At 44.6% G+C, this 23,057-nt stretch overlaps 1 protein-coding gene across 2 annotated transcripts in view; it reads right to left on the reverse strand.

The window, feature by feature from the left end:
* The window catches only part of DOCK1 (dedicator of cytokinesis 1), a 277,666-nt gene that overhangs the window by 253,483 nt on the left and 1,126 nt on the right, over window positions 1–23,057 (reverse strand). For both annotated transcript variants that reach the window (XM_077182775.1, XM_054637087.2), the window contains exon 2: window positions 899–982. In XM_077182775.1, the coding sequence (XP_077038890.1) occupies window positions 899–982 (84 nt within the window). The remainder of the gene's footprint in view (window positions 1–898; window positions 983–23,057) is intronic.

Consider the following 23,057-nt stretch of genomic DNA (forward strand, 5'->3'; position numbering starts at 1 on the left):
TGGAGAGATTGCTTTGCTCAGAGTCAAACTTGGCATTGCAGCAGCAAACTGAGCTCCAAGAAAAGGCCAGCCTAGGAATAATGAGAAAACTCAAAAATTCCACTTCAAATGATGATTAACTGTGGTTGAAATAGTTTGTGTCAGTAAATATAATATTTTTAAAAGTACAATTAATCCATTAACTAAAATAAATTTATCACCCAGACCTACCAAAAGATCAAGGTCTAGAGAAGCAAATTAAATCAACATATTAAAGTAAATCATGTTTCCACAGAACAATGTTACACTATTTTAAACACACAGCTTAGTTCTGTGTTCCCCACACCTCTCCAAACTGCAGCATGCCATAAAATTCCAACTCAAGGATATAATGAAAGTTTTATTTTGCTGGGATTAAGAGCTGAAAACGTTGTGACAACTTCCACATCATGTTGATTCTCAAACTCAGCACTGGAATTTCCCTGTACAAGGATCAGGGAGGAGAGGTTTTGGTAAAGGTGATATTTGTAGAGTTTCACATCAAAGAGGCACCTGGAAAAGGCTGAAATCACTAACACAGGCACCCATCTCAGAAGGGACACAAAAATAACTCAAGATCCAGGTGACTTCCAAATTCAGATTAAATTCCTGGAGCAGCAGGTTCTTTTGCATCACCCAAGGGTTCCTAAAAAGCATCTCTCATTTCTCTGAAGTGGGGAGAGGCTACAACTGATCCACACAAACCCAAACCCAGTTGTGGGAAAATTCTTCTTCCCCAGAAAATCCAGTGCTTATTCACCAGCTCATCAACCACGTATCTCCATTCACTTCACCTTCCACTTCAAGAGGGTCACAAACAGAAAAGGAATGCAATTCCCCCAAAAAATCCTAGTTTTCAATTCAGTTTTTGCCATCTTACCCTCATAAGTTTCCAGGATGTGCACGGTGTCCCCAATCTGCAAGGAGAGCTCATCAGGTCCTCTGGCATCGTAGTTGTAGAGAGCTGGAGAGAGGGAACACTGCTGTTAGCACAGGAAAGACAACAATTCCAGCTGTTCCATCACATCACTGCTTTTATTACTCATTACTGCCATTCTGAACCTTTTTCTAAAAAAAAAAAATAAATTAAATCGTATAAAAATTCAGCCAAGTTCTTAAATCCATTAATAATTCCCTTTGTAACCAAAAAAAACCCCATAAGTTCACTTTCTAAAGCTCTCCCTCAGTGTGTTTAAAATGCTGTACTTCTTCATGGCAATACACTCAATTTTTGTTGCATTTGCCAGCCTTCCACAGCACTTTGTGTCAATTTTAGGCAGTTCTACAAAGAACTGCTCTGTCTTCCCCTGTCAGCTCAACACACAGAAAACTTACAAAGTGTCTTCAGAAAACTCAAATTGCCACCCTAACATGAAAGGATGATTTCTCAGTCATTTCATTCATTTACTGCATGCATAGGATGTTGAAAAATATTATTTCAGAATTTCTGAGTGGCTGAGGCAACTGCAGCAACCCACTGTACAATAAACTACAACAAATGCAACAGGAACTCAAAGACCACTCCTGCCTGCCACTCCCAAAAGAAACTCTGGGCAATGTCCACAAATTCATCTGACAAAGAATGCTACAAACCAGGTTTGGTTGGGAAAAAAATACTCACGATCCAAAAACCAAAACAGTTACAACTCCAAAAGCCAAATTTTTATAAGTTTTATATGGAGTAAATGCTCTGCAGGAGAAAAATCTTCCAATACTAAGGCGGGTTCTCATTATTGAAGGCAGAGACTGAAATATTTCAGAAGACTGAAATTAAAGAACTTTACTCAAGATGGACCCACAGAAGTTTCTTCCTCAATTTACAACTGCAGCTACTCCCTCCAAAGACTATCAATAATACCTGAAAATCAAAATTTCTCACTATTTGTTGTATCTCCTCAGGAAACAAAAGCATTTTTGGAATGTAATAATCACCTCTGAATTCCCTCCCACCCCTGAGGTTCTCACTGCTTTTCTTTCTGCCTCGGTTCCCAGGGCAGGGCTCAGGGACGTTTTACTGGAACAGAAAGAACTGGGTAAGGCACATGTGGCTGTCAGAGAAAACTGATTTCAGACCAAGAGCTCACAGAGCATCCACAACCCATTCCACACTCAGTACAGGTAACACAGCACTTCCAACAACCCCTCCAATTCCAAACCTGTGGCAGAGTTCTACGTGAGGCCATGAGTGGTGGGATCCAGACCTGCCCTCCCTGGCAGCTCCCTGCCACCCCAGCACATCTCCTGCACTACAGAGACCAACACCACAAACCCCATCTGCAGGAGCTGGAACTGCACACAACCCCTGCTCTGAGCCCAAATCTGATCATGGTCACACCCCAGGAACATCCCAGTGGGCACCAGGGGAGCTCTCATCCCAGCACGAGGACGGGGCACAGAGCTCACTGCCTCCTCAGTTCCAGACTCCAGAAATTTATTCTCCCCAGAACCCCTGGAATTCCAGCTCACAACCAGATCATCAATAAATAATCCATTGGCTCACCAATAAATAAATCCATAATCCATTGGCTCACCAATAAATAAATCCATTGGCTCACCAAGAAATAAATCCATAATCCATTGGCTCACCAACAAATAATGCATAACCCATTGGATCACCAATAAATCAATCTATAATCCACTGGCTCACCAATAAATAAATCCATTGGCTCACCAATAAATAATCCATAACCCATTGGCTCACCAATGAATCAATCCATAACCCACTGGATCACCAATAAATCCATCCATAATCTATTGGCTCACCAATAAATCAATCCATAATCCACTGGCTCACCAATAAATAAAATCCATTGGATCACCAATAAATAATCCATAACCCACTGGCTCACCAATAAATCAACCATAAACTACTGGATCACCCATAAATCAATCCATAACCCATTGCCTCATCCATAAATCAATCCATAACCCATTGGCTCACGCATAAATAAATCCATAATCCATTGGCTCATCCATAAATAAATCCATAATCCATTGGCTCACTCATAAATAAATCCATAATCCATTGGCTCACCCATAAATAAATCCATAATCCATTGGCTCATCCATAAATCAATCCATAATCCATTGGCTCACCCATAAATAAATCCATAATCCATTGGCTCACCCATAAATAAATCCAGAATCCATTGGCTCACCAATAAATCAATTTATAACCCACTGCCTCATCCATAAATCAATCCATAATCCATTGGCTCACCAATAAATCAATTTATAACCCACTGGCTCACCATAAATCAACCCACCCAGGGTGGCTGGGTCCTTTTCTCTGCAGAACTCCTCTGCCTTGACAGACTTTCGAGTGAAGAGCTAAATAAATAAATCTGAGTGCACAAGTGGAAAAAAAACCATGAAAAAACCGTTTTGGAAAACACTCTATAAGAAGGAAGATTATTAATGGAATTAAAACACACTACAGGGTAGAAAGAATAAAGGTCAGGTGCACTGCAGAGACCAATATCACCAGGATTTAAATGAAGCTTTTAAAAAGGAACAGTTTATCTAGACATCAAAACAAGCCAAGCTATTTGTGTTTTAATGTTTTCCTTAATTTTGTCATTATTAGAGACAGATAAACTCTCCCTCCCAGGTATCTGGCACAGGATATCTGAGAGCCATAAATGCTACCCTGCAGGAGAAGGGGATTCTGAGAAAAGCCTTAACAAAAATGAGCATTTTAAACTGTTCACAGTTTAAAACTGAGCACGTGGGAGAGTCTGCTTGGAAACACTCCTCAGAAATATTCTCATTTCAGCTTTTGTGCATAGCAGGGAAAACCAAGTTACACAGCCCTAACTCCTCCAAACTTGTGTGGCTGGAGTGCAACACAAAAAAAAAAGCCAATCCTTGTGGTGTTTTTGTGGTGTTTACTGAGATCCCTTCAGTGCTCACAGCTCAGTCAAGGCCCCTGGGATGTTCACACATCCAGAAATGAATCCAAGGACAGTCTCCCACCTCCAGGACCCTGACAAGCAACTTCACTGACTCACACCAGACATCCCAGCCAGGAAAAATTTGCATTATAACAGATTAAAAACCGGTCCTGTACTCAATTCACACTTCAGCTGAGCATTACTCCAGCATTTAAGTGGAATAACGCTGAGGATCAAAGGCAGCTATGAATAAAAGGCACTAAAATTTATGCCCAAGAGTGCTAAAACTGGTGTCTGTCACAACAAGGAAGGTCAGGCAGCAGGAGCTGCAGAGGAATGACCAATTCTTCTGACAGAAGATGACAAACAGCCATCAAATGGTAATTACTGCCCACGCCAGCTCCCACTGACCTCAGCTGACTGAGGAGCCAGGGAGGGGTGATTTATCTTCAAAAATATATATAATGTGTGAAAAATACGTCTGCAAGAGAAAATAAATCACATTTCTGGCTTCCAACAGCACTGACAGATCATGAAGCAAACAACCCAAGTAACTATAGAGTGCATTCCACCCGTGTGATTACAAAGCAAGGCTTGAACTGCACCCAAACTCCCCTGCAAGGGAGCAGGTAACTCCTCCTCATGGGAAGGTTTTTTATGTGCAGTGGCATCAAAAGATGTTGTGATAGAAAATGTTTGATTGGAGCAAACGACAAGGCTTTAATTAAAGGAAAAGACAAAGTCTGGAGGAGTAAAGCATGAAACTGGTATGTTGGCATTTTGTCTCATCAACTGTATCCTGAGCTATCATTTAAAATATTTAAAAACCTGAGGTATAAGTTTTGATTTTTTTAAGTTGTTTTTTGTTTAACTGAAGTATGTTTTGCTTAATTTAAAAAATCCAACATCCACCCAAGGGTCCCAAAGTGCCAAAAGCAAAGGATTAAGTGTGGGCACAGAAAAAGGAATTTTTTCAGCTCTAAGAGTTGGTAAAGAAAGGAACACTGAGCAGGGCATTACAGTAATTGCACCAAAGCCCCATTTACCATTCAGAAACACAAAACAAACACCTCTGTGAGCTGCACTCAGTCTGCACACATCAGAAAAATGAGGAGGCCAACACTAGAAGAATTAGTGGTGGAAACAAAGGAGAAAGCAAACAAAGGTAACAGCAATTTATCCTGAAAAAGTTTTTTCTAACTGTACAAAAGGTGAGATATCTTAAAATAGCATAAAAATGTTACAAAGTAATATTCCCTGGTATTACTTTGCTTTAAAGGCTGTATTAATCATTCTGAACTCCTGAATGAAACCAAACTACATTTAACACATTACCAGCTTTATTTTACACTGGCTTTAAAAAAAAAAAAAAAAACAAACTAAATCCTAACTATGCTTTTTCAATAAAAGCAGACAAATTGCAGAGGTGAAAGCAAAGTCTTTTGTAAATTCTCTGGTATTAAAAGATGCCTGAAGGTTTTCCTATTTTCCCTTAAATGAAAGTGGATGATTTGAGTATTCAGGTAGATTCCTTAGTCTTCTGCTACTCACCCAGAGGAGTTTCTAATTTCTACACCTGAGGCTAATGGAGAAGCAAAAGAAAAAAGCAGTGTTTGAGTCAGGAGTTGCACCTGAGAACTGTTAAAGACAATTATTTCATGTGTGCATTAACCAAGGGTGGATCCTCTCACCTTCACCTTGGGTTTTGTCATTCCTGGTCTCACCAAGCTTGAGTCAGAGTTCTTTCTCAATATTTTAATTATTCTGTTATCCAAACATTCCCAAAAAATTCATTTCCTAAAGAGAGGAGAAGCCTGGAGAAATTCTCAGATCTGAACAGTTACCACCAAGCTAAAGGAGAAAATCCAGCTCAAGGTTCCTCCTGCCCAGTGATGCTCTAATCTTATTGATTAAATCCACAAATGTGACTTTTATCACAGGATTAGCCCAAATCCCCCAAGTTCAAGTAGATAGAAAGGATTTATCACCACTTTCCCTTACAAAGGTGAGACAGCTCCTTTCACTCCCCCTCTGTGGGAGCAGCAAACTCCAGAAACACACAATGGCTCCCCTGCAAACTCCTCCATCACTACACAGGGCATCTGCTGAGGGTGAGAGAACCCTGGAACCCCTCAGGCTGAAATCCCTGCAATGCCAGCCTGGTTCCCTCTTACAAAGTCAGGACACAGAGAGTGAAGGGCCACCAAGCCTTTCCAAGCACCCCAGGTTTCACACCAGATGGCAAAGGCAGCAACGTGTCCTGCACCACATTTGGTGTCTCACCACTCACCACCCAGTGGGAATTAATTAATAAGCTGAGGAAACTTCAGAAATCCAGAACAATCCCAAAGTTGGGGCCTGGTGCCTTCCCAAAGTGCAACCACCCAGCTGAGCCCTGCTGGCAGAGCTCAAGGAGGGCAAAACAAGAGGCTCACTTATCCTTTCTGCACTCATTAAAAAATACAGAAAGAAATAAAACCTGGAGAAAGCTCAGAGGGGACCTTGCAGCTCTGCACAGCTCCTGACAGGAGAGGACAGCCAGGGGGGATCAGGATTTGCTCCCAGGAAAAGCAAAAAGAAGACAAGAAATGTTGCACCTGGGGAGGGGCTCAGGGTGGACATCAGCAGGAATTTCCCCATGGAAAGGGTGATTTGGCATTGTCAGGGGCTGCCCAGGGAGGTTTGGAGTCCCCATCCCTGCAGGTGTCCAAGGAAGGGCTGGATGTGGCACTCAGGGCTCTGGGCTGGGGACAAGGTGGGGACTGGGCACAGCTTGGCCTGAAGGATCTTGGTGCTCTTTTCCAACCTGAATAAATCTGGGATTCTGTGAAATGAAGAGTTCTGGATGAAGCCAAGATTTCCAAGAAGCAAGTTCAGTTTCTTGCTTTCCTTCCTCCCCCCTTTCAAGGCAGACACTTTATTTTTAGGGAGCTAATGAAGTGAGCTGCTCAGTCACCATTTTACCAGCTCTCCCCCCTCCTCCTGGCTAATCTGCATTCAGAGTACTTCACCACCAAGTATGAGAGTATAAAGCTGAAACTAGTGCTAAAATATATATATATACACATCATTATTGACTCTAACAGCATTATTAATGTGCCATAATGCACAGCTAACAAGAGGCACAATCAAGAACATCCAAATTGATTTTTAATATTAAGAAGTCCATTAAGTGAAACACCCTGGATGCAAAGAGTAATCACATCACCCCGAGCTCTCAACACTGGCTCTTGCAGGAAAAGCAAGATGCTGATTTAGACTAACACAAAACTTGGTCCCGAGGCAGATGTTTTGGCATCTGTCTTGTGCTAACTCAGAATCACAGAGTGAGTGAGTTTTGATGTTCCCTCAGACCTCCTCCATTTCACTGGGGGCCACTAAGGAGCTGTAACTTGGCTCCTGCTCCAGCACCATCCTCCAGGAAGGCAAGGACAGCATCTGAGCATTGGCTGTGCTCACCCAAAAAACAATTTTGTGCCTCAAGAAAGGGATTTTGGTGCTTGGAATTCAGCAAAACTCAAAACCACCTCCACACGTGGTTATTAGAAAATTCACAAATGTTTCAACACTGCTATGTAGAAACTGCCCCCAGGGGTCTGCAGGGCAGGAGAAGGCCAAGAGTTAAAGGCTGGAGGGAAGAGGAACTCATCCAGCTTCTGGTCAGTGCTGGCAGAGCATCAAACGTGCCTGGGCTGGTGCTGAGTCAGGCCACGTCCTCCAGCCAAGGTCCCCAGGAGAGGAGAAGTGACCAGAACTGGCAGAGCTGCAGCTCCACACCCACTCCTGCCCCATGTGCCCCCATCCCTGCCCTCCCCTGGCAGCAGCACCGCACCCACCCCGTCCTCAGCCAGCACTGCCAGGGGCCAGCCTGCCCAGGGACAGCAGAAACATCAACAGCAGGGACAGTCCCAGGAGACATCCCAAATCCAGCCACAGAACCCCAAAAAAATCAATCAACAGCAGGGACAGTCCCAGGAGATGTCCCAAATCCAGCCACAGAACCCAAAAAAAATCAACAGCAGGGACAGTCCCAGGAGACATCCCAAATCCAGCCACAGAACCCCAAAAAATCAACAGCAGGGACAGTCCCAGGAGACATCCCAAATCCAGCCACAGAACCCCAAAAAATCAACAGCAAGGGCAGTCCCAGGAGGAGTCCCAAATCCAGCCACGGAACCCCAAAAGAGCTGGGGTTGGAAGGGCCCTCTGGAGATGATCCAGTCCATCCCCAAACCACATCCAGGTGGGTTTGGAGAGTCTCCCTTGGAGAAGGAGGCCCCATGTCCTCCCTGGCAGCTGTTCCAGTGCTCTGCCACCCTCGTGGAGAGGAGCTCCTCATGTTGAGTGAAACATCTCCTGATTTAGTTTATGTCCAACACACAGAGGGGGAACTTCCCAAATGTCAAAAGCTCACCCTTAAATCCAGCATGTGAAAGGGACTCAGAAACCCTCAAGTGCTTCCCAACACAGTGCTCCAGGCTAAACCCACACAAATAATGTCAAAGCTCCCCCAGGCCCAACTTGGTGCTCCAGAAGGCCACAGAGCTCCCTGTGAACATCCCTGAAACATCAGCCCCATAAATCTTCAAGCCTCTCCCTTGCCATGACAGGAAACTCTTATTGCACTAAGAGGGTGTCTTTAGTAAGCATTACTACAGCAGTGAGCTTAATGGCACAGCTATATTTTAATAGGCATTTCAATGACTATAAAATCAAGTTCAACACACTGAAACCCCTCTTGCACTGCTGTGGAAACAGGAAAAAAATGACACAATTCACTGCAACACCGAGCTGATGATGCAGAGCAAAGTGCCTAAAGCAAGGAGGAAATGAGGTGGTGGGAAGATGCTTTCATTTCCTACTGTTCTTCCTCCTCAGTATTTCTGCAAGGGAAAACAAAATCAAAATTTCTCTGTTCCTTTCTCAGGAAAGCGTCTGGAATGGGAGAAAAAGGATGAAGGGAGTTTGAGGCTTTTTACACATCAAACCTTACTTCCTCAATTTCCTTTTCTTTGCCATCACATTATCAGGCTGCCTCCAACAGCAAGACTACAGACCCCAAGTCAAAGAAACCCCAAGGAACTTGTTCTGCATTCCCTAAAAGAACACCCAGAGAGAGGAATGACCTGCTCAGAGCCCCAGCTGGACCCAGCAACACTTTCCCCCTCCCTCCCAAAACAGCCAGGCTAGGGCAGAAATGGGAAATCAGCGACACTTTTCCCGAATTTGCACCTCACACCGGAATTAGGGGGGAAAATCACCATGGGAGGGAGTCAAACAGCACTGAATGCACTCAAAGATAAGAGCAGCATTTTGCAAAAACAGGCAAAAATTGTTTTTCTCCAAAGCAGGGGCAATCACATGCTCCAGGCGGCTTCCAGCGGACTTGGCTCGGCCACTGGCCCTAACAAAGGGTCACTGTCCAGCTCCAGCCTGGGGCAGCTCTCACACAGAGCTCATATCCCTGTAATTCCAATTCCCCACCTCAGAGAATCCTGGGAACCCACACCAATCTATGTGTTCCTTCTGGAGGAAATGAGGAAAATAACTGGTGTGATCCCACTACTCATTAAAGAGCCAGCACCAGGTTTTACTCCATAAATTCAGACTTCTGGGAAGGGGGAAAACCAGAGTAGAGGAGCACCCTAAATCTGCTTCCAGACCCTGAGCTCCACAATTTCAGAACAATAAGAACCCACCTGTTCATTTGCAACCATTCACTTTATCATGAGTTCATTTCATAATTCTAAACCCTCTTCTAGCCTAATAACAGAATATTCTGAGTTGGAAGGCACCTACAAGGATCATCAAGTCCAACTCTTTATTATTTCACTTTATCAATGATTTTTAATATATATATATATAGTGTCATAAATTGGTATTTTAAAGTTGGTGTAGCCCAGTAATCGATCCCAGATGTACACAGCAATTCCCAGGTGAGAATTTGGTTCCCCACTGCCAAGGCACCCTCCAAACCTACTGAAACACATCAAAAATAACCCTTAGACTTCCTCCCCTCACTGCCCTGAGCCTCCAAATTGCCCTTGTTAATTCAGAATAATTCAAAGCCCTAACTCCTTCCTTCCCAAGCACAATCATCCAAGGAAAATGTGTTTAAAACCCCCCTAATGGTCACATATTAATGGTAAATTAAATCACATTAAAGTGATTACCTTCAAAAGTTTCTCAGAACAGAACTGCTTATCTCCAGTCTCACTGAAATCCAAGTTATAGTTATTGAAAATTATTGCAAACCTATCATGCCTCAACAGAGGTGCACAACACTTTGGGGTAAAATTTCTGTTTCCTGAGTGATGTTAGGAGATAGTTACTAGCTCTAAGCTTATTTTTTTTTTTCCTTCTTTTATTGTGAAGCACTTTCAGTCTTCTTTTCTTCTCATTTATTTTTCTCCCAGAAGACAATTGACAGAGCCACAGTACTGGGGGAATATCTCCTTCCCAAGCACAATCATCCAAGGAAAATGTATTTAAAACCCCCCTGATGGTCACATATTAATGCCAGGAGGGTGATGGAGGTGCCTCTAACCCAGCAGTAACTCGCTCAGCTCTGCTCTAAGAAAGGGACTATTTGGATTATTCTCTGCCCCTTTTTGCAGGTTCTTTTCCCAGCATCACTCTGAGGATTCCCTGCAAAGGGAGGAGGCATTAGCAGCCAGCCCAGGGCAGAGCAGGGCCGGGCCAGAGGCAGCTCCTGGCCAAGGAGCAGATCTGGGCTGTTCTAGCACTGCAAACAGCAGCTTAAGGGGACTGATTTCCCTGCCTTGATTCCCAAAATCTGCCTCAATGTCTGTTTGGAAAGCTCCAACAGGCAGCAAAGCTTGTGCTAGGCTAGACAGTGTAACTTTCACCTTAAAATGTTTGCTTCCCTGGCAGAAAAAATACTGCATTCATCTGAAATCAGTGGTTGTTTCTCAACTCCTCAACTCATCTCCACTTGCAGCACCTCTACCTCAAAACAGAACTATTGAAAAACCAAATTAATGACAGCCAGCACACTCCACACAACTCATGCCCAGCAAACCAGCTTGCTTTTGACATATAAATCACACATTTGGCCTGGCAATGTTTGGTGAAAGCATCCTCTGAGACACCAGCAGTGGGACTTGTGCTGGAAAAGGTGGGGAGATTATTTATGCCATTCTCCGGCAGGAATCTAACTCAGTCCTCTTGCTAAGCAGCCTTCAGTGTTCTGGAGAAAAACAATTTAAAAACACTTCTTGCTCCATGCATGGCCCAAGAACAAGAGAAAGCTGCCACATGCAAAGGTAACAACACAAATTCTGTCATGTACAGATGCAGCAAATAGAGAAACAGTTGTAGAACTCAAGATTTCATTAATGATCACCAACATTTTACTTTTCACTCAATTTAGCCAGGCATTTCTCAAAGCTGTCACTACCCATCTCCTGAAAACCAAAGCTGGCAATTATTCTAGTTCCCCTCCAAAAAAATATTTTATATTTTCCACACTTTTTATTTAAATGTTATGGAAGCATCCAGACAGACCTTTACAAATATAATACATGAACTCCTGGTCTTAAAAGTTCATATCCTGCTTTAAGATCAGCACACTGTGTTATAGATGGTATCAACACTCTGATTGTAAAAGCTTGCAGTTATGCCAAAATTTTAAATATTCAAGCCCTAAAAGTATTAAAACTTCTGGTTTTCAGCCAAGAACACATTCACCTTCGTGTGCTCTAACTGTGGAAAGTGCAGCTGTTGCAGGAAGCCCAAACTGTACTTTCTGTGTTTAAGGCAAAAATCTGAACCAGTTCCATCACTCATCACAGCCCAGTAAATAAACAGAGGCTCCTCTGCAGCACCAGTGATTGATAAAAATCTATTAATAAATCACTTCAAGAATACATTCAAGTAGAAAATCAAACTGGAGCTGAACCCACACAAAACTTCCAACAATGTCAGCAGCACCACAACTGAGTCATTCTCTCAAGTCTTGACTAAAATGTGCTTATCTGGCAATATCCAGTCTTTATTTTTGGGGAGCAAGAATTCCCTCCCCACAGAGCTCAAAGCAAGATACTTTAGCATTTGAAGATTCAAATGATTCTTAAAGAAGGTTTGGGATGTTTTTCTCAAAAATACTTTGCTGATCTTAAAGGTCCTTTCCAATCTTAATGATTCCAAGATCATCCAGCCCAACAGTCAAGCCAGCACCACGGCCACCACCAGCCCATGTCCCCAAATGCCACATCCACAAGTTTTGGACACTTCCAGGGATGGGGACTGCACCAGCTGCTGGGCCCCCATTCCCAGTTTGGCTGCAGCACTGGTTTAACCAAGCCTTTGCCATAATCTCACACAAGCACCACCTCCATCAACATCCCAGACTGGGACTGAGCAGGAGAGGCACCAGACAGAATCCCAAGTGCAATTCCCATAATCAGCACTTTAGAGACAGATCAAGGCCTTATAAAACATTCCCTCACCCATGAGCACCTCCTGGAGCTCTGCAGGGCAGCAATGCTCAGCATTAAAGCAATCCCATCGAACTGCAGATGTCCCTATTACCAGATAAACATCTAATGTGCTTTTTAAATCCTTTTAGAGTCTTAGTTCCAGTCAAACGCTCAAGAACACAAATACAAATAAAATGTAGTGTAAGAAATGCCAAAAGAATATCTGGCTCTGCATCAGAAAGTTTGGGGTTGGTGTTTTGTCCCCTTTGACTCACACACTGTGGAAATTACTGGCCAAGAAATATCTCTGCACCACAAAAAATATCTGTTCTCATCTCCAGCCACTTCAGTGTCAGCAAGCACAGCTGTTTCCTCACCAAAACAGCTCAATGACTGAAATCTCTGGGAAAAGGATCTTTATCCACTGCTTTGTCACATGCCACTAAATTATTTTTACAAAGGAGTCAATGCCAGCTGTTTGTGAGGCGGTCCCAGTGCTCCAGGAATTCTGAGCTGCCCCTGTGCACACTCCAGCCATGGCCTGGACAAGAAGTTTGGTTCCTTTGTGCCCAAATGTCAGTGAGCAACATCAAAAAAGGGCAGAGCAGCCCAGTGGAGGTGACAGAGGTGGCACACGGGCTGCCAGCAGCTGCAGAGGTGTTGCTGACAGGGAAGGGCAGAGCTGGGTCCTGCCATACCAAACACAAACCTTCTGCAGATCAACTTTAATGTCAAACAGAAGCCAAAATACCCCCAACATTAAAATAAAAAATAAAAATGCCACAAACTACGGGGTTTTTTTTACAACCAGCTTGAGCCACCCTTCACACTGAAAATTTCAGAGATCAATCCACAAGAAGGATAAAAAAAATCCAAAAAGCAAACCCACAAGGCATACCAGGCTCAGAGAGAAGGCAATAAAATAGGCTCTCAAGCCTTCTCCACCCAAGAATCCTGGTCAAAGAAAGTGATGGAGTGATGGAAACACCAACAACTACCAGCCATGGCAAGAAAAATATAACATGCAAGACTGAGGCAGTACAATAATGGGGGAAAGGGTGAGCAGGGAGGAAGGAAGGAATTCCTGCAGGGATGACAAGGAACAGGTGATGCCTGCAGAAAATTGGTGGGAATTTGAAAGGACAAAATAAGAGAAACAAAGGAAAAAAGAAAGAGGGCAGGCACCAGTTAACAGCACAACTACCTTAGGTTAGAGCGTACTAAAGGCTTGAGTGCAAGCTTTATTTTCTATATTAAAGCTACAAATGAGCCACAGATTGATGCAAAAGAACAATTCTCCCACAGCACCCCAAAGCAGCAGGAAAAAGTCAATCAAACAACAGCTGCTGGACACATCCTCAAAACAGTAATTAAAGATTTCTTGTCTTGTTGATGTTAGTTTCCACTCATACACTCCCACTTTGAGAGATTAACCTCCTATTTATCAACAGAAACATTCCCACAGGCCCTTATCTCCCCTGTGCTGGCCCAAGTGAGTGACACATTTCACCATAGCTCTGCACAGTGCAGGCCCTGCTTCAGAGGACAGCACTGGCAGGGCACTCCAAGGCACCCCCTGGGTAATCCCAGCCCTGGCAGGGCAGGATTTGCTCACTGCACCCACATGCACAGCAGATTTTCCTGAGAGCAAGCGTCCTTTTCAATCCTCCACCATCTGCCTCAAGACTCACAAACTCAATTCTCATCAACAGCTTCCATCTGGCTCAGCACTGAGAGATTTCCTGTGGCAGGCTCTGCTACAGGAGCACTTTTTTTTTGCTATTACCAGTTGCTTCCACTCCATTTCTGATCCACACACTCTGCATGAAGCAACTACTCAATAAAAGCACCCAGCTCCCTGCCCTGAACCATCCCCTGCTGCCAACATTTCCTCCTGCAGACCAGCTGGCACACGAGGGGGATGCTCAAGGCTAAAGCAGCAGCTGGGAGGCAGGGAGGGCAAGAGTGGAGCTCCCCATCATCCTGTACCTCTGCCCACTCCCAGGGGCACCAGCAGCACCAGGCTTGGCCATGGTCTCCCTTGATTCCACTTTTTCCTTTTTATTCCATGTAGGAAAATGGGGAAAACCTCCCTAACACAGCCCAGCTGAAGAGTTCTGGGTATAGTGTGGACTCATCTGTGCCTCATCCTTCTGGGACACTCAGGCCCCTGTTCCAAATTATGATTTTTCCTTTTTTTTTTCCCATGCATGAAAATAGGGAGAACCCCCCAACACAGCCCAGCTGAAGGTTTTTGGGCACAGCGTGGCCTTATCTGTTCCTTGTCCTCCCAGGACATGGAAATATGGCTCGGGCCCTGTTCTGAGTCCTGGTTTTCCTTTTTATACCAAGTATAAAAATGAGGAAAACCCCCCTAACACAGCCCAGCTGAAGGTTTTTGGGCACAGCATGGACTCATCTGTTCCTTGTCCTCCCAGCACGCTTGGACCATGTCCCAAGTTCTGATTTTTCCTTTTTATTCCATGAATGAAAATGGGGGAAACCCTCCTAAAACAGCCCAGCTGAAGATTTTTGGGCACACCATGGCCTCATCTGTTTTGTTTTTTTTCCTTCCAGGACACTCAGGCCCCTGTTCCAAATTCTGATTTTTCCTTTCTATTCCATGCACGAAACTTGGGAAAACCTCCCTAACAGGGCCCAGCTGAAGGTTTTTGGGTACAGTGTGGCCCCATCTGTTCCTGTCCTCCCAGGACACCGGGCCCTGGCCCTCCACAGATGTTATTTTATGTTTTATTCCATCCAGCCCCCAGCCGGTGACGCCGGCACTTCCGTGCTTTGTCTGGATAAGCAGGAGGAGGAAGGCAGAGCAAACACAAACACCTCAGGCTGCACTTGCAGAAGGCATCTGTGTGCCTCAAGAGGCTCTCAGGTATTTCAGATACCTGTGTTGAAACCCTGGATGCTGAGAATTTCAGACTTTCTGTGCTGAAAGGCACAGACCCCCCCAAAAAAAGGGTACATTTGAATTTAAAACTGTAAAAAAAGCTTCCAAAATTAATTAATAACAATAAAACTATAAGTTGATAGTTTAAATGGAAGTGTGTATATCACATAGTAAAAAGCTTAGAATTTAAAGTTTTAAAACATAGTAATATATATATATATAAAACTAAAATAAAAGTTTTAAAGCAGTAACTTTAAAGCTCATCCCATTGCACCCCCTGCCATGGGCAGGGACACCTTCCACTGTCCCAGAGTGCTCCAACCCCATCCAACCTGGCCCTGGACACCTCCAGGGATGGAAATACCAAATCAAACACCTTCCATCAGCCCCCCAACTACTGCCACTGCCATAAAGTGTAAAGCAGTAACTTCTTCATGAGTTTAAATAGTATTTTAAATAGTATTTTGCAATTAAACAAAAAAGTCCACATTACAGAACACAAGTAATTAGTTATTAAGTTAAAAATAAATTATTTAAGTGTCATTTCTTAATTAGTTATTCCTTAAAAAACTTTATAAAATAGATACGAAACAATTTTGTAATTTCTTAGTAAAATACTGTAATAGCCACAGCTTATAAAACTGTAATATAAATAAGAAATAATAAACATCCAAATCCAAACCCAAAATACCATCTCAAACACTTTCAATCCCAACCCTAACCCAAACAAGAAGAAAAAAAAAAAATCAACATTATCTCTGTGCTCTCTCCAGTCCCAAGTGCCCACCCTGCAGTGCCAAATGTTCCAAATGCTCCAAAGGAAGCTCTGCCAAACCAGCCAGGACCCCCCAGGTGAGGCCAGGAGGTTCCTCCCCAAGGGAGACAATTCCTGCTGCCCTCCCCACGTGGGACTCCTCAGGGATAAGGAGATTTTCCCAAAACCCCCAGACCTGCTCAGCCAGGCTCCAGCAGGTTTTCCACCTCAATATTCAATAATTTCTGCAGCACATCCATAAAAGTGGCACAGCCACTGCAAGAGCAGGGATGCACAAACAGAGGGCCTCAAAAACCCAAGTGCCTACGAGCACAAACATTGATTATGTACAATTTTGCTGCCATTCCCATTCAGAAATTACACAGCAAATCCTGTTCCGCTCACTTGTTGGTATTTTCTACTGGGGAACACAAAGACATTTTGCTACTCCAACACCCTCAGGGCAAAATCAGCCACCAAAACCCTCAGCAAACATGTTCTAAAAAGGGTTGTGCTGAAATAATATAAGCAGCACTCGAAATAAAGCAGCAGTGCAAAAAAAAAAAATACAAAAAAACCCAAATTCATGTATGGCAGCCAGTGGTTGCTTCAGTTCTTCACCCATCTGTTTGTTTTGTTACATAGAGGGTACATGATTACACATAATAGTTCTCAATGCAACTATTTCAGTTTAGCTACAAAGCTATATGGAGCAGAAAAATATTTCCAGAGATATTTCATCTTTCTGCTGATGAAACTGAAATGCAGCAACTGCAGCTTCTTGTATTACAAATCTTTACATCAGAAATCAGATTTAATGCACAAATTACATAAACATGGGCAGATAATTCTATAAATATATCAATGTTTGCACAACTACAGTCTGAAAAGGGAGACAAAGTTTCAGAATTACAAGAATTCTCTCTTATTGAACATTTTTTTGGTTTAGACAGGGCGTGATTTCAATTCCTCCCCCCCACAAGCTAAATGAGGAAAGTATTCCAATAACTCATCAAGGAATTCATTAAAGCCTTACTCAGAAAATTACTATTGTCAGAACAGCCCTGGGGGCCACCACAGGCTAGAAAACAGAACTAAAAATGCTTTTAAGTTTAATAAAAAAGAAAAAATCTGACTTGTCAGTGGTCCACCACCCTGCCAAAAAATACCCATAAGTAGGAGCAGCTCCACTGAGTATTTTGAGGAAGTTTTGAACTTGCAGGAAGTCAAAAGGGAGAGGCAAAACTGACACCTTGGGTGGAATAAATACTTGAAAGTGGATTAGAGGCATTTGTTGGAGCTTCCATTCATGGCCAGGAGTCACCCCCAGTTATTTATCTGCAGCTGGACACATCCCCAGGTGTTCAACAAGAGGGATTGGATTGCAGTCCTGCAGGGCCACACTGAAGGATTGGACAAAGCAAAGGATCCTCCATGCACGGGACAGGACACCAGGAACACCAAAGGAAAAATGGAAAAACTCAAAGGAAAAATGATCCCAACCCTTCCTCCTGCAGCTGCAAGCTGACAGAGGGGCTTCCTGGAGAAGGTTTAAGTTGCCTCTGGTTTTTTTTCCCCCTTCCCTGAAAGTTTTGCCTTTGCAGAAAGGAAAATGCCTTTGTAACACAGAGAAACCTGTGCCAAGTGTGGCAAAGAGCCCAAAACCAGCATTGTTTGAGTGCACCCAAGTCAGGCATTTCCAACAGAACACAGAAAGGGATAAGTACAAAACCCACCGAGGTGCTACTTGAAGTCAGGGAATCCCACAATGGTTTGGGTTGAAAGGAAAGCTTAAAGCTCATCCCATTGCACCCCCTGCCATGGCAGGGACACCTTCCACTGTCCCAGAGTGCCCCAACCCCATCCAACCTGGCCCCGGGCACTGCCAGGGATGGAAATAGCAAATCAAACACCTTCCATCAGCCCCCTGACTACTGCCACTGCCATACCTGCATGCCATGTTAAGTATCAAAGTTCACTTTTCTACCTTCTTTTTTATTTTCTAGGATAAAGAGTAAAAGCAGCAGCTGAAAAATCCCTAAACCGAATGAAAACTTCCTTTGCAAAGTTAAATAAAAGCTCTGTATTGTGGTCATAGGCAGCCCCTAGTGAAGTCAGTTTGTGCCCTATGAGAAAAAAGAATTCCTGGAAAATCCCATCAGGAATCATTTCTCAGAACAATCCCAGATTGTAATGTTGTTGCTGACCGGGATGAAAACAAACAGGAGTCCACACTCCCTTCCACTGATCGGGTAAGGTTATCCCTCTCCAATCTGCTGTTTGCAACAAGTGTTTATTGACAGAGAACAATAGCGGCTGCTGAGCAAAGCGGGAGGAGCTGAGCACCAGCCTGCAGCCCAGCTCGGCTCACTCCTGCAGGAAGAGGTGTGGTGCATCTTCCAGCCCTGCCCTCGGCAGCTGCCAGGATGGGGCAGCACAGAAATGCAACCCTCAGCAAGCAGGGAATCGAAGGGCACTGGAAAATACAACCATGGAATGGTTTGGGTTGGAAGGGAGCATAAATAGCACCCAGTGCCACCCCTGCCATGGCAGGGACACCTCCCACTGTCCCAGGGTGCTCCCAGCCCCAAGGGACACCTGCAGGGATCCAGGGGCAGCCACAGCTGCTCTGGGAATCCCATCCCAGCCCCTCCCCATCCTCACAGGGAACAATTCCTTTCCTATATTCCCATCCTAACCTATTCTCTATCATTTTAAAGCCCTTGTCCTGTCCCTCCATCCCTTGCAGAGAGTCTCTCTCCATCTTTCAGTTCCTTCAGGCACTCTAAGTTCTCTCTGAGGTCAGCCCAAACTTCTCTTATCCAGGCTGAACCACCCCAATTCTCTCAGCACTTCCTCCCAGCAGAGGAATGTAAAAAATAACACCCTGATCTGGGTGTCCATGGGATATCACAAATAACACCCTGATCTGGGTGCCCATGGGATGTCACAAATAACACCCTGATCTGGGTGTGCAGGGAATATCACAAATAACACCCTGATCTGGGTGTGCAGGGAATATCACAAATAACACCCTGATCTGGGTGTGCATGGGATATCACAAATAACACCCTGATCTGGGTGTGCATGGGATATCACAAATAACACCCTGATCTGGGTGTGCAGGGAATATCACAAATAACACCCTGATCTGGGTGTGCAGGGAATATCACAAATAACACCCTGATCTGGGTGTGCATGGGATGTCACAAATAACAACACCCTGATCTGGGTGTGCATGGGATGTCACAAATAACAACACCCTGATCTGGGTGTGCAGGGGTATCACAAATAACACCCTGATCTGGGTGTGCAGGGAATATCACAAATAACAACACCCTGATCTGGGTGTGCAGGGGTATCACAAATAACACCCTGATCTGGGTGTGCAGGGAATATCACAAATAACACCCTGATCTGGGTGTCCATGGGATATCACAAATAACACCCTGATCTGGGTGTCCATGGGATATCACAAATAACACCCTGATCTGGGTGTCCATGGGGTGTGTTGGCTGTAGGAAGCTGAACCTGCACGTGCTCACTCCAATCCCCTGATCAATGCAGCAGCCAATCTTCCAGGGACATTTTACACTTCCCCTTCTGCTCCACGGGGTTGGGATGTGTCACAGCACAACCCTGCTGTCACTAACAGCAGCCACCTGTCCTGTCCTGCAGGCAGCTCCAAACCTCACAGCACAGCAGCACTAAAATCACCAAGACCCATTCCTAAGATCCATCTTATTTAATTTCCTTCAAATGTTTCCTTCCCTGCTCTAAGGCACAAATGAGCACACGATCATCACCTTGAACAAGAGTCCCCGTGTGCCACCACAGCTCCCACAGCCTGGGCTGGGACTCCAGGGTTCCACAAAAGCCTTAAATCTGTCCTAAAGCACCACAGTCCTCCCTGAAGCAGCAGAGGAGAAGCAGCAGTGCTTGGCTGTAGGGTTTCCTGTGCCTTCACCAGCTTTCATCTTGACAAATTCTTATCCCCCTGTTCAAAGGGACATTACAAGAGCAAACCTCAGCTGCAAAAATTTTAAATCATGACCATTGTATCACCTCTTAGTCCACCAACTCCTTAAAGCCCTTCCCTAATAATAAAATGTATATATTTCTGTGTACCTGGTGTGAAGGTATTCCCATAAACCTCTTTGGAAAAGCCATCCCAATCTATCCCAATCTCAGAGAGACTGGGATAACAATAAAACACCCTGACCATGAAGTGTGGCCAATGTCCCCATCTAAAATTAGGTTTGTTATTATTTGCCAAGTCATGACACACAACAAAAACTCACCAGGAACAAACAAAAATACTGGAACTCACTGAATTTGGAAAAGACCTCCAAGACCAACAAGTCCAAGTCCAATCTCCACTTTGTCACCAGCCCAGAGCACTGAGTGCCACATCCAGTCCTTCCTTGGACACTCCAGGGATGGGGACTCAAGCTCAGTAACTGGGAAGTTCTCCTTTTACATCTGTGCACATTTACACATTAGTGCACATGGCACTAATATTCTGTTTCACCATCTATTCAATTAAAAATAAAGGATTAAACTACCATAGTAGTGGTCTGATTACTTCATATGAACACAAACCTTTGAACACAAAGGCATTTTAAATACCATATTTTTTAACCACAGTAGCACCAGTTCTACCTCTCACTGCAGTTTTCAGCCCAAAGGAAAAGGGGCAAAGAAGAGCAGAACTCAGGATTTGGAAGCTACCACAGCCACTGTGCACTGTCTCAAGTGCTGCTCAGGCTCCCAGACCTCCCAGAGCAGCTCCTTACATCCCATTTCCCCAGCAGAAGGAAAACCTCCAAAACTACAAATCTCCCATCACACAAAAAGCAGGGAATGGGAGGCTGAGCAGCCACACTCCATGGCCACTGTGTGACACTGAGGGGACACAAACAGCTCTCAGGACTCTCTGGAAGCCTCTGATGTCCCCTGTGACGTGGAGGAAGCCACACACGCCCGTGGTCCCCTCCACACAGCCACACTCCTCGCCAGCAGCTCAGGGCGAGGGATGAAAGGCAGGATTGAGATGAAGGACAAGGATCTGCAGCCCTGGGAGCAGGGAAAAGCTCCTCCAAGGAAGCTGATCCTGTCCCTGTTCCGCCTGGCTCCCCACATGTTCCCCTAATATCCGTATGATCCCATTAGATCCACACCCATTCCTCCTGCAGCCGAGCCCTGAACGCTCTCAGGAAGCGGAGCTGAGTCACTCTCTCAACTGCCTGCTGAGATAATGCCTCTGCACAGAGGCTCAGGGCAGCAAATTCACTGTGCAGGCATGCAGGGCTCCCAGGAGCATATCCCCAAAATCCCCAAATCCCATTGTGCCACGGGGAGTGCTCCTCAACACACCTGGGTCCTACCAGCTGGCACTAGAGGCTTCTTGGCATCATTGTTCCAGCTGCATCACAGCCAGCAGAGCTTCACATCTTGAGATGCTAAGAAAACTCTGAACAGGGCTATGCTACAGGAAGGGGAGAAGGGATATAAATGGGTTACACAGGCACATGTGTGTATTTTATATGTACACAACTCTATATACAGACACACATACATTTCTGAGCTGCCACTGCTGTGACACAAACATAACCACAACAACACACCTCCCTGATATGTCTGCCTGGGGAAGCCTGCACACAGAATCCCAGAGTATTTGGGGTCAGAAAGCACCTCTGGAGATGATCCAGTCCATCCCACCTGTCACCTGGAGCAGGTGACACAGGAACACAGCCAGGTGGGTTGGATGTCTCCACACCCTCCCTGGACAGCTGTTCCAGAGCTCTGCCACCCTTCAAGGAAAGAAGTTCTTCCTCATGGTGAGGTGGAACTCCTCCTGGCTTAGTCCATGGCCACTGCTCCTCACCGTGCCACAGAGCACCACTGGAATGATGGCACCCTGCTTTCAGAGATATTTGCATGGGTTGAGTGGTGCCACAGAGCACCACTGGAATGATGGCACCCTGCTTTCAGAGATATTTGCATGGGTTGATGAGACACCCAAAGCCTTGCACATTATGTTTCTCTAAGTCCCATTAGCATTCCTATTAGGGATTTTCTCCCTGGCAGACAATACTGAGTCAACATCAGCCTGAGGACTGGCCATGGCAAATAGGAAGGGGAATATTCCCAAGTCCAAGTTCTCAGGTTAACAGTGCTGTCTCCAACTCTGTTTGGTACTACACAACTGTTGCATCAATTCTCCACAACCTCCAGCTCTCACAAGCAGCAAAAATTAAAACATCAAAAGACTCACAAAGCCCTTTCTTAACAACATAAAGGTCCACAAAACACATAGAACCAAACAATATTCGTTTTCTTTAGGAGGACACCAAAAAGAAGCTATTCCTCCCAAAGCAGCCTCTAACAGAATGGCACAGGTCAGTGAACCCAATGTTCAATTAGCTCTAAATCTGATTTATCTCCTTGTGACACTTCATCCACTTTCAACCCTCACATCCCTGTCATGCAGCAGAGAAATCCCCCAGTTGGGTGAGGATCTCAGTCTCCTAGCAGGAAAAAGAAAACAAACTATCAGAGAAACATAAATTATTATAAAAGCATTACAAACTTCTCTGCAGAGCAGTGGACACAGAAAACACCAACTAAGCACATCCCCTTGGGCTTTTTCAAACTGGGAGGGATTTTTTTACTCTTAAATTACATTTAAATCCAGTTTTCTTACTACCCATGCAATCCCCCACACTGGAGATGCAAGTACACTTAAACTGCGTTATGAAACAATCAAGCCAATTTCACATTTTTTCTCTCATGTCACTTCCAAATTAATTTCAATTCAATTTCAAGACATTCCTGGAAAGCGGGCTGGGCAGTCACCCCCACCACAACACAGGCACGGAGTTCCTGCAAAAGAGGAACTTGCTTTCGAGTGTCACTGGGCTGTACCATCAGCTTATACTACGTGACAATTCAGCCATTCCAAAATACCCATCCCACACCACCAGGCAGATAATTTGGAAACTTAACCAGGGACTGCCATCAATGGCACTTTTGCTTCCCTGTGC

The sequence above is a fragment of the Agelaius phoeniceus genome, chromosome 9, assembly GCF_051311805.1.
Source record: "Agelaius phoeniceus isolate bAgePho1 chromosome 9, bAgePho1.hap1, whole genome shotgun sequence".
NCBI lineage: Eukaryota > Metazoa > Chordata > Aves > Passeriformes > Icteridae > Agelaius > Agelaius phoeniceus.